The 12697-nt window shown below is 45.3% G+C and overlaps 1 protein-coding gene across 7 annotated transcripts in view; it reads left to right on the forward strand.

The window, feature by feature from the left end:
* The window catches only part of Cbfa2t2 (CBFA2/RUNX1 partner transcriptional co-repressor 2), a 102756-nt gene extending 93262 nt beyond the window's left edge, over positions 1 to 9494 (forward strand). For 5 of the 7 annotated variants that reach the window (XM_031372372.1, XM_031372368.1, XM_031372371.1 and 2 more), the window contains 2 exons: positions 1079 to 1269; positions 5146 to 9494. In XM_031372372.1, the coding sequence (XP_031228232.1) occupies positions 1079 to 1269; positions 5146 to 5442 (488 nt within the window). In that variant the 3' untranslated portion in view covers positions 5443 to 9494. Of the gene's footprint in view, positions 1 to 1078; positions 1270 to 3029; positions 3871 to 5145 lie in introns of those variants that run through there. The other 2 variants (XM_031372369.1, XM_031372373.1) reach the window with 2 other exon arrangements.
* The last annotated feature ends 3203 nt before the right edge of the window (positions 9495 to 12697 follow it).

Raw genomic sequence — 12697 nt, forward strand, 5'->3', positions numbered from 1 at the left:
GGGGGGGGGACCTCAAAGGGTTGTGCAGATAGAAGTCAGGAGTCCTTGACCACTAGGTGGGATCTATACTATATAGGAAGTTCTAACACAGCTTAGGACAATTTAATGCTGCTATGAGCCTGTGCTGTATATGAAACAGCAAAGCTGTTAGGGATCCCCGTGGGGTCTAGGTTGTGTTTCCTTATAGACTTAAAGGAGGTGTTTTATATTCACAGTCTCTTTTGGCTAAAACCCTTGTCATTTGGAGTATCTTCAACCAAGCAGGGTAGGTCAGGGAGGGAGCGGGAGTCTGAACTAAGCAGTCCATGTTCCTCCAAGTTCCACAATGCTCCAAGTTCCAGGTTGCTGGTTGCACCTCCCAACACTCCCTTCCATGCTCTCTGTGTCCCCATTCATTGCCTAAAGCTGCCATTGTCTGTACCGACACACCCAGACAACCCTGACTCCTCAGCTCATGAGTACCCTTTTTACACATTCAGAGCTTCTTCTCTCAACTGAGCCACACCCACTTTTCCAGTTACTTTCTTTCTCATTGTATACAATTCTAGAAGTTCATATTTCCTTTAGGAAATAAATTGAATACACCTTTTGATCCTCTTGCTCTTGTAGAGTTGACAACCTTTGTTCTTGAAACTCTAGTCTCTTATTTTGGCATAAGGCGTCTAAACCGTTGGAGTACTTGATCCCATACAGAAGGATGGATGGTGTTTTCCCAGCTTTTAACACAGCGTGTACCTCCATGTTTATACCTAACAGTTGCATGACTAGGTGAGCCTGTTGTAGGAATAATGTGAGTGTATGCTTCACATTCACCCCTGTACATCTTGTTTTACTATTTTTCCTTAGCAATACTGTGGTTAGCTAGCTGAGTGTGTTGACACATGCCTATAAATAATCTCACTTCTGCTTGGAAGCAGAAGTAGGATTGTGACAAATTTGAGACTAGCCTAGGCTATACAGTGGGAACCTATCAAACCGTACCTCCTCTACCCTCACTTTCCACTCCCACCCACTAATGCCGAGGGATGGAAGCAAAAAGATTTCTCTGGCAGTTGATTTTACTGTTGCTTTCTTCCAGAAGAAGCTGTGAATAAGGTGAAAATCCAGGCCATGTCAGAGGTACAAAAGGCTGTAGCTGAGGCAGAGCAAAAAGCCTTTGAAGTGATTGCAACGGAGAGAGCTCGGATGGAGCAGACCATAGCGGACGTCAAACGGCAGGCTGCAGAAGATGCTTTCCTGGTCATCAATGAGCAAGAAGAGTCCACAGAGGTCAGAGCTACCCTGAGCTATATGTATCGGCTGGGCGGGTGGCTGAAGGGGAGCAAGCCCAGTGCTTGCCACTGAGATGCTGGCTAGAAAGAGAATTAGATGATGGGATTTTTAGCCATTACCAGGAGACTTTTTTCTTACTTGAAGATAATACTAAAATAATAAACCATTCTTTTTATTCATAAGTCTATATCACACACACACACAATTTTATCTTCCATGAAGTAGAATTTGTGCCATTGTGTGATAATGACTAGCAGTGATAGAGTAGGCTTAGTACATGCAGATGAAGATACCCAGCTACAGATAGATGTAGTAGGCTCACGTTGTGCAGGTGGATACCCAGCTGTGTATGCATACTTCCTTTCTGATCCTCAAAGTAATCTCATTAGGTAGATGTTGACTCTAAATTTACAAACTGGGCAGATAAGGTAATCCTCCCAATACCTTACCCAGTGCCCAGGATGCTTCAATACAATGAAAACAAATATGAAAAATTGGAACTGAAAGACCCCCAGAACTGGGGAGATCCTTACTCAAGTCTCTGGATGACGTGACCACCCAATGACTCATGAGAGACCGAACTTGCTGCAATCACATGAGGTTTATTGGGGATACCAGTACTGGGGTCGATCTCATGACCTTGCCAGTCAGAGGAGTTCGACCCGGAACACAAGAAGTGTAGGGTATTTAAGGGAAGCTGGGGGCGGAGAGAGAGTTACCAAGGAAACAGAACATAAAAACAGTGGAAAATTTCAGAGGGACCTGACCCAAGGTGTTCAGTTAGGGAGGGGAACACATTCATTCTAGGAATGTAATCTTCATCTACTGGTTGACAGGGTGGAGAATCTCAAACCACTAGACCTTCATTCTTAGTTCCCCCCTCATAGTGGATCATTCAGGAGGGGCAGGTATCAGGAACCAGAGCCCTGAGGCTCTGGGTTCCTGGAACTGGCTATTTTATATTTCTGGCTGGCTACAGTGGCCCTCCATGTCCTTTTAGGTAAAGGTTGTACACCATACATTTGTATTAAATGCCCTCATTTTAAATTCTAAGATTCTCCAGCCTTTCAGAACCAGACATGATGCTCCACACTTAAAATTATACCATTTAGAGTTCATGTGAGCCTGGTAGCAGGTAGGTCATAAAGATGAAAAAAAGGATGTAAAGGCAGAAACATTGTGACAGTACCAATCATACCTCTGCCTACTCTCCCCCACTCTCATTACTGGGGATTACATTTAGGGCCTTGGATACATTTGGCAAGTGTGATCCCAGTCTTTTGTTGTTTTTATTTTGAGACATAGTCTCACTAAGTTGATAAAGCTACCTCTAGAGGAGCTGGAACTGCAGGGGCATGCATTAAGCCCTAGCAATAGCACTAGTATATTTGAATTCAACAAAAAGTCTCTAGTTTTTTGTTGTTGTTTTTGTTGTTGTTGTTATATTTGTTTGAGACAGGGTGTCTTTTGAGTATCCCTGACTGTTCTGGAACTTGCTATGTAGATTAGGCTGGCCTCAAACTCAGAACTTTCTGCTTCCCAAGTGCTGGGGTCATTCAAAGGTGTACACAACTTCCAGCTTGTAACTTTTTTGAGTGTTTATATATATTGCCCAGTCTGGCCTGGTACTGTGAATCCAGGTTGGTCTGGAAACTAAAGGGAAGCCTGTTACAGTCTCCTGAGTGCAAAGACTGCAGATGGTACTGTGGGCACCAGTGTGCTAACCTTCTTATTTTAGTCTTTTTTTTTTTTTTAAGGCTTAGAACATAAGGAATAAGACTGTAGGAACTATAATTTTAAGCAGCAAACTAAGCACCCTGCTGGTGAGATGCCAGCCAGCATGAGTTCTGGCAGATTTGCATTTCAAAAGGAAGAACAGACAGCCTAAGCTTTTGTTGAGTTTGCATTGGACCATAAATGCTGATTCTCTCGAATTTCATCAGAAAAATCCTCCTGGATGACTTGCAGTTTCTCCATCTCATGATCAGCTGTGTGGCATGGAAGAAGCATGCCACTTCCACCCTGTCTTCACACTGGCTTTGTATCGTTAAGGAATCAGTTTTCTGTACAGAAGATCCAGCTAGTGGCCTGGCAGCTTTTAGGAAGATAAACTTGAGTTTACAATGTTGTACTGTTCAGTTGATAAGAACTTTGCTATGTGTATCCTACAGCGGCTCCTATGCTTGGATCATAACACTAGATCTGGGCTGCTTCCTTGCCTGGGATGGAGGGACAAAAGAGTATCCTATCATCTTGTCTCTCCCACAAGGCATGTTCTGCCTCCATCTCCAATTTTTCTGGCAAACACAATAAACTAGCAATTGACAATGAAGAGGAAAGCCTTCCTCCTGTGGTTGGTGCTGCCCAGAGGTCTAGCTGTGACCCGAGGTTGTTGACAAGCCTCAGGTAATTGTGATACAGGTCATAACTGGGAGCCTTTGCTTAACAAAGGAGATTTTAGATCCCAGTTCTGACCTCAGAAAGCTTATAACCTTTGCACACTAACTACAGAACAAAACTGACCTAAGTCTGTAGCACAAAGTTGAAGAATGCTAATTTGAAGCATGACTAATCAATAAACATTTTGCCTTTTTTATTTGGAGCAAGGGGTTGTTCTTGAGATAGTCTTGTTGTAGGCTGGCCTTGAATTCACTATATAACCAAGGCTTACCTTGAGCTCCCAGTTCACCTGCTCCCACATCCCAAATGCAGGGATTATAGGCACACACCACTAAGCCTGGCTCAAGCCCTTGTTTTTGTTTGTTTGTTTTAAGATGTCTCACCACACTGCCCAGACTGGTATCAAATTAAATTTTAGCCTCCCAAGTAGTTGGGCTAGTTGCTTTGTTGTTGATAGTTTCACCATACTAGAACATTAAAAAAAAGTTTTGACCAGTCAGTCCTGGGAGTCTTCAGGTATAGATCATTCACTTATCACTAATATAAGTGCTGAGGCTGCACAGGGCTAGCTTTTTTTTTTTTAATGTTGTCTTAGTTCCCAGTCACCTGTATTTAATAACTGTATGCTGCTTTCATGGCTATTTCTTGAGCCCACAGGAAACCTTTCTTGGTTCTTATATTCTGTGATAGAATTACTATTTATATGTCCCATTTCTGCTAAGCCTCAGGATCGTTTACCCTACTCTTAATAAATGTAACAAGTAGTTAAGAAAATGCCCAGAGTCAGGGACTTGAGGGTTGAGTGTCCTTGAGAACAGACTACAGTTTCTCCCCAGCCCATCTGCTGTATGATAGAACAGTGAGGGGAACAGGCACAAAGGAGGCAGCAGCATAGCCACCTCCCTCTCTTCATCCGTCCTGGCTCCCTGGAAGGTAACTTTTTGGAGAAAAAAATCTCAGTTTTCCTATATTCCTTTAAAAGTCTTAGCTAAAAGATCAAATATTGTCAATAAAAACACTGAAGACGGTTCCTCCACTGGGAGATAGAACATGTTTTGTTCAAGCTCATATGTGGACATATAGTCTTCAGAAGGTAGTTTTGAGGCCCAGGTGACACATGCCTGTGACCCTGGCATTTGAGAGGGAGAGCAGAAGGATCAAGAGTTAGAGGTTCTTTAATCTCAGTACTTGGGAGGCAGAGGCAGGCGGATTTCTGAGTTCAAGGTCAGCCTGGTCTACAGAGTGAGTTCCAGGACAGCCAGGGCTACACAGAGAAACCCTGTCTTGAACCACCCCCCCCCCCAAAAAAAAAGAAAAAGAAAAAGAAAGAAAAGAGTTAAAAGTTATCCTCAGAGACTTACCCACAAGTCTGTAGCTCCACAGCCCTTGCTGTGCCATGCAGATGACAAGTGACAATGGCAAGCCTGCCCCTCAAGATATCAGCAGCCACTAACTGATGCCTGTGTCTTGCAGAACTGCTGGAACTGTGGCCGAAAAGCCAGTGAGACGTGCAGTGGCTGCAATATTGCTCGATACTGTGGTTCCTTCTGCCAGCATAAGGACTGGGAGCGGCACCACCGCCTCTGTGGCCAGAGTCTACATGGCCACAGTCCCCACAGCCAGAGCCGGCCACTGCTCCCTGGAGGGCGGGGCTCAGCCAGGTCTGCTGACTGCAGTGTGCCCAGCCCAGCCCTGGACAAGACCTCAGCTACCACCTCACGGTCCTCAACACCTGCCTCTGTGACAGCCATTGATGCCAACGGGCTCTGAACTACAGACTCCATCTGCCCTGATGACCCCTCCACATGGCAGAATGCTTACACCAGTGAGCTGGCTATTAGGACAAGTAGCTGTTGGGTCATCAGCAAAAAATGAAGTGGCAGGAAGCATCCAAGAGGCACTTCACAGCTTCTCTGGGATTTGCCGCATGTCCTTGGAAGAACTATTGTATCCTTCTCTGCACACAGGAAGTAGCTTGAGCTGCCTCCTCCATGGCTTTCCTGAGGTTTCTCTTCCAGCTAAAGCTGGCATAACCAGCCCCCTCTCAGTGTATACACCAGCTCCCTTCGACTCCTTGCATCAGCAGATTGTCAGTAGTGTCCCAGCAGGCACCAGTGTCCCACACAGTCCACAGCAGAGGCCTGAAGACTGGTAGCAGGCTTAGGAGGAGGCCCTTACTTCCACTGCCTTCAAACAGTTCCTTGTGCCCTATATCCACCCTCAAGTGACACTGATTGGCCTGAGAGAGACTTGGGTAGCACGGAAGCAGTGCTCAGGACTCTTTCCTGAGCCACTCAGAGCTGTTACAATGCTCAGAAATGCAAGAAAGAAGTCGCATTCCAGGAAAATCTCTAGTAATGATAAAAAAAAATTAAATTAGTCTTCCCCAGCACCATGATCATTTTGGACAAGGTTTTCCACCCTGACCGTCATCATTAGTTTGGAACCCACCCCCGGCTCCAGCGTTTCTCTTGATTTTTGCTTGTGCAAAAAATAATCTCCATCGCATGGATCGGTCTAAGAGAGGATGAAACCATTGTTTTAGTCTTTTCTCTGAGCATGTTGGCCAAACTAAAATATTCCGTGGATCACCTTGGAAATGCAAACCCTCTGCCACTGCTTGACTGTTTAAAACAGTCCCCTTGTTCTGTGGGTCCTTTTCTTTCTGGGACTGTGCATGTCTGGATCCTTGGGGATGTCTCTTGCGGGTAGGTTCTGTTTGGCACCTAAGCAGTGATCCTGACCCTGATGGGATTATTCACACCTGGTTTTGACACCACCTCATAGGTTCATTATCAGATGGACATTCTTGGCATCCTTTTTCTGTGCTATATATTTGATAGTGTCCCTCACAGCTCAGAGTTTGTGAAGAATGAGAACCATTTTTGAAGAGCCTGACCTGTTTTTCTTCCCATCTTCAGGAACTTTTCCAATTATCTGATTCTTCAAATAGAATTTAGAGACATTGATCAGGTCATTACTGGACCCATTGATCAGGCCAAGTACTGTTCACATCTTTTCCCTTGCCATCTGAAGTTTGTTAGTTGTCAACACCTTGCCTCGGCCACTCAGTATACTTCAGAATCTTTTTGCCCTGTGCAATCTATTGGGATAAGTCATTACCTTTGATCCTGTTGGTTTTTGGAAGCTGTGGTCACTTTTTGTAAAATGACCAAGTCTGAATAACAAATCTAAATACTAGCCCTTGCCCCATAAAAGTATGGATGTATTGTCCTTGTACACCATTAAGGCTGATTTAAAAATACTGAGTCCCTATCTTATTGGAACAAGGGTTCCCAGACTTAGAAACGTAGACCTTTAAAATCATGTTATTTTAACAGAATACCCAAGACCCACTGCTTGCCAGACAGCCTAGTGCAGCCTGGCCTCCCTGATCCCATCCCATCAGTCTAGTGGGGACAACATTGTTTTATATTAGATACGAGTTAGTACCAGACAGTATTTGTCCATACTCTCAGACACAGAACTGTGAAAAGAAGATCATGGGCTTCTGTGAATGTGAGAATGTCTCTTGCTATACCCTGGATCAGCTATTCATTAGTAAATTAGATGAACACCTTTTAAGTGTTAAAATCTCTTTGCCACAGGACTATTCCAGATAGTTGAAGTAAGGACCAATACATTACTTCTTACCAGGTTAGAGATCAGTTTGTACAGCAAAGGTTTGGGATACAAAATCTAGCCTACCTTTGTGGCTATGTGGTTGACCTGACAGATTCTGAGTTTCTATAGTGCTATTGGGGACTACTTGGCTTCTATGTCCTACGCAGGTTGGTCTACAGACTCAGACAGTTCTTTACACTATATATAGTTCAGTTCTCAGACTTGTCTCTATCTTGCCTCTGGTCAGCATCACTCTTAAATGGCATCTGCTTAGGACTTTTCAGATTTAAGGAGTTTCTTTCTGCACTTCTCCAACTCCTCCCTAGGCAAGAGCACCAGCAGCGTCTGGGGTAGGAGCTGGAGTTACAAGTGAGTCCTGGCTCACCACTTTATTATTTCTAGGCTGCTTATATGACCCACGAGGCTGGGAGTGAACATAAAGCTTCAGGCTGCTCAGAAGCCTGGCCTCTGCTCAGTAACTATTTGAGGAAGAAATGTGGTCAGGGCTTGGTCATCCTGTACCAAGTGAGGGATAAAATTGCAGGAAGTAGACAACAAAATAGCTAAACTGGGAGTCATGCACCATTCCCCACTCCAGCAAATGGTGGAGATTTGTCAAAACTAGCTTGGGACGTGGCTTATTTGGTAGCATGACTAGCATGGATTTAATTCCCAGTGTGACATAAACCAGCCATGGTAGTACATAACTGTAATCCTCTAACACTTAGGAGGTGGAAGCAGGAGGACCAAAAGTTTAAGATTATCCATAGCTGCTTAGCAAGTTTGAGGCCAGCCTAAATTCCATGAGACCTATCTCACAAAAAGACTCATTGAAGGGTCTCTGCAGCTTCTTCATATTGCCTCATGCAGGAGGTGGTGGTGAGGGCACAGGCTGAATGGCTTTTTTCCTAAGGTACTAAGTTATGTGCTGCCATGGATCCCTATGGAACACCCTGTCTGGCCCCGAGGTCTATCCAGGCATTGGCTGTCAATCTTCTGTAATGTGGACTCCTTTACCCATTCAATCCCCAAGAAGTGCTTCGCATCTTGATGTCAACTTTGTCATCTTTAGCTTCCAAAGCGGAAGTACATTTTAGTTGTGTTCTTGTCACCTTCTCAGAGAGAGAGTGAAGACATTTTTTTCTGAGTGGTTCTAGAAACTATCTCAGCAGGTGTGTGAGGCCTCAACACAACTGCAAGTGTGTGTTAGTGGTTCTCCCTAGAGCATAAGGAATGAGCAGATGGCCTTCATTCTGGAAACTGCAGACAGGATTGTGGGTTGAATAAACCTTTACAAATGGGACACATCTTGGAGGCTTACTTCAGAACTGGACTGGAACCAAGGTTTTCAGGCTCCTGGCCCAGGAGACTAAGCCATTGTGCTTTGATGAATGTTAGCTATTTGCAGAGAACTGGGTGGTGGCATGTTTGAACCAAATGTGAGGAAAGCCAGAAGGAACTGAGCTGGCCATTGTGGGCCAGATGGCCAGCTGTGGAAGACCCTTGATCCAGCAGCTGCTTAGCAGAGCCTGGCCACTCAAGTATATTCCTTTAAAGCCAAAATGCTGACTACCTGCTTCTGCCTCATGTTGACACCCATTTCCAAAGATGATGGAGCAAGTGTGAGCCAGAAGGAAGCTGAGATGGTGGGTGATAATTCACTCTGTCATCTTTCCTTCCACAGCCCGAGAGGTGGTACTTCCTGCTCAGACCCCGTCTTGTCAGGCCTCCAGCTGCCCAGTGTAAACTGTCAATGCTTATACCAAAAAGGGCATGTGCAGCTGGTGTCTGTCAGGGACAGCCCAGTCCCTGCCTTGTAGTTCCCAGGAAGAAGCTGCAACAATTCAGTGAATGGTTAAAGGGCTGTTCTATAATAAAGCCTTCGTTCCACTCCTGTAGCTTTCCAAGTTCCTGATGAGACTACAAAGGCTCCATCCATACAGAAAACCAACAATGTAAATACAAGCCAGTCCTGCAAGCATGGTTTGCAGAGGCGGGTGATGAATGTGAAGCCACCCGCAGGATGCATCTGAGTCTGGTTTTTCTGTGCTTTGTCATTTGACTCAATAGGAACTTTTGTTACTTAACTCTGTGCATAACTTATTTAATGTACTGTATAAATGAACCAAAACTGTTAAATATGTATTTAGTTTATTCTACTTAAAGTAGTTAATAAAAATGCTATATTCCTTTTCTGACTCAAGCTGGACCAGGCCTGGGGAAGGTAGTACAGTGGTGAAATGCAAATGCCAAATGACCTGCTGCAGGTTTTGGTATTGTCATGCACCACATGTGGACACTCACTCTTACCTCCTCAACCCCTCGTCTTTAGTGAAGGGGCAGTGGGGCTATAAGCATCCTTGCTATGGCCAAAAGATCATGGGATGAGGGGTAGGTACAGGAAGGGGTGGACTGCTAAGGAGAAAGGTTTGAACATAGAAGTCCTGGAGTACTTGCCAGTGAAACACCCCATGATGCTAGTTGCAGCCACCTTCTCTGTCAAGGTGACTGCTGGTAGCAATTGAGTGACAGCAATAACAGATATCCTTGGTTCCTTGCACTCCACTGAGTTCAGCCACAGAATGGACATGAGTATTTTTACCAAATAACTCATGTCCTTACAAAATTTCAACATTAACATATTTAGGCTTGTGGGATTTTTATGTCCTTTCTGTACTGGCATTAAATCTTAATTTCACTGATGCTTAAAGGTTGTGTAATTTGAGGCAATACCCTTCCTCCAGGCTTCATTCAGCTTCATTTCCTAGTATCAGGTGCCCTCTGGAGGACAAAACGGGCCCTGCTGCTTCTGCTTCCATCTGAGAGCTAATTCCTAGCCAGGGTGATCCCTGGGCTGCTTTTGTTTTATGGATTTCAGCCTTTTCTGAGACCACCACCTCCATCCCTTGAGTTCAGATGATGTCTTCTGGATACATTTAGGAAATTTCAGAACAGCTCAGGATTCGGTGTTTTTCTGGTGCTTGACTCTACCTTGTTTTGACATCCCCTAAACCCCAAGGCTTGGCTTTGGGCTAAGTAGAACCTTTCATCGCTGTCCCTACTTTGGCTAAGATGCTGCCGCCCAAGGATGCCCACTTCAATGTCATCCATACTGGACAGCAGCACCAGAGCAAGCATGTAACTGTGCAAATCTGTCTCCTGTAATGTGGGGGTACCAGCAGTGTCCACCCTTGGGTTGTGAGGGTGAAATTCAATCAGAAGAGCCAAGTGGTATATGTGAGCACAAAGGCCAGAGGGTATGGAGGACACAAGGCCCTGTAGATCAACATGCCCAAAGTTCATATGAACTCAGAGGCAGCAAGCGCAGGTCTGCACCAGGTCCTCTGCCGGTTATTGTAGCTTGCAGTTGAGAGGTTTCCCGGGATTCCTGAGTGCGTGAACGAGCGGGTTTCTGATTATTATTATGCCTTCTCTTGGGCTCTTTTCCTTCTGTTCGTTTTGTCCAATTCTGATGTGTTCTGTTTTATTATTGTCCCTTAAAGGCTTTTTGGTTTTTGTTTTTTTGTTTTGGTTTGGTTTTTTTCCGAGACAGGGTTCTCTGTGTAGTCCTGGCTGTCCTGGAACTCACTCTGTAGACCAGGCTGGCCTCGAACTCAGAAATCCGCCTGCTTCTGTCTCCTGAGTGCTGGGATTAAAGGTGTGCGCCACCACCGCCCATCAAAGAATGACTTCTTGCAGGGCGGTGGTGGTGTGCGCCTTTAATCCCAGCACACAGGAGGCAGAGGCAGCCTGGTCTACAGAGTGAGTTCCAGGACAGCCAGGGCTACACAGAGAAAACCTGTCTGGAAAAATAAAACACAAATTAATGGCTTCTTGGTGACCCTACTTTACAGTCCCCTCCTTTTACCTTAGGGGCTACATCAACAGGAGCTGCTGTGCAAGGAGCTAGCACTATAAGCAATAGGCACTGGCTGGGTTACTGCACCTGACCCAGCCTCAAGCCATGACCAGTCACAGGTGTAGGCAGTTGAGGCTTCAGGACTCACTCAGCCGACTGTCATGGCCTGCTGGCTAACATTTTATCCCTAGTGTCTATCACAAAGCATGTCCCTAGTAGTAGGCTGGGAGGACTGCCAGAGCCAGTCATAGCAGGCTCCGAGGGCAAGGGTGGCAGGATGTGATCCCAAGTTTGCCCTGCTGCTGAAAGGCTAAGGCAGTGCTTCTCTAAAGTAGACATCAGTGAAAGACTGAGACTGGGGATGGCCCATCAGGCTGCATGTGATTTAGGGAAAGGCCTCAAATATCAGACAACAAATGATTTCAGTGGAGGAGAAAATAGGAGCCGTTGAAGGGTCTTGACTAAAGGGATGTGGTGACCATAGGAATGAACATTGTGAGGGCCCCCTTCTGGGACATAGTGCAGCCTGATGAAGCTGCTGCTGTTGCCACTGCCCTGAGCTGGGTGTTCTGGTGCAGATGCTAGATGAGGAAGGCTGTGAGAGTGCACATCATTAAAGACACAATGTGCCCCCAAGTACCCTCACCACAGGTGAGAATGGCTGAAACTCCAGACACACCTGTACCTCTTGGGCCATGTTCCTCCAGGGCAGCATTGCAGCTGTCTGACGCCCGGCCTCTAGTTACTCCCTCTTCATTCTGTTCCTTTTTGCACTTATCTGAAGCTCTCCTGCCTCTCCATCCACTAAAGATGCTTAAAAGTGGAGGAAGTCTTAAACCACATCACTTTCCTAGAGGACTCCCAGCAGTATGGACTGGCGTCCACCTATCAGCTCTGAGCCGTCAGCAAGGGAGCAAGGATACAGGTGAATTGTTAAAGAAGAGTTAGTTGGACCTGATAGCATCTAAGGAGGTGGAGGCAGAACACACATCCTATCACATAACTGAAAATTAAAGCAGACATCAGGCATGGCTATGTACAGTAAGGCAGGAGGATCACCCACATTTCACACTGTCTCAAAACTAAGATTAAAAAAGGAAATCTGGGGAGGGGGAGGCAACAGGGGTTTGTTTTTGTTTGTTTTTTTGTTTTTTGGAGGGGAAACTGGGAAAGGAGAAATTCGCATGTAAATAAAGAAAATATCTAAAATAAAAAAAAATTAAAATGCAATAAAGAGTAAAAAAAAAAAAAAAAAGGAAATCTGAAGCTGTAGCTCAGCAGCGCAGCGCGTGCGTAACATGTGAGCCCCGGACTCAGTCCCCGGGACTTCAAAAGAATAAAATGAAAATAATAATTCTGACACTGGGGAGGCAGAAGCAGGTGGACCTCTGTGAGTTCAAGCTACACAGTGAGACCCTGTCTAAAAGCAAACTTGAAGGCTAGCTCTACCTATAGGCCTATGTCCCAGCACTTAGGAAGCTGAGACAGGAAGAGCTCAGCAAATTCAAGGCCTGTCTCAGGACTTTGTCTCAAAAAAATATT

This window comes from Mastomys coucha, unplaced genomic scaffold (assembly GCF_008632895.1).
Source record: "Mastomys coucha isolate ucsf_1 unplaced genomic scaffold, UCSF_Mcou_1 pScaffold15, whole genome shotgun sequence".
Lineage (NCBI taxonomy): Eukaryota > Metazoa > Chordata > Mammalia > Rodentia > Muridae > Mastomys > Mastomys coucha.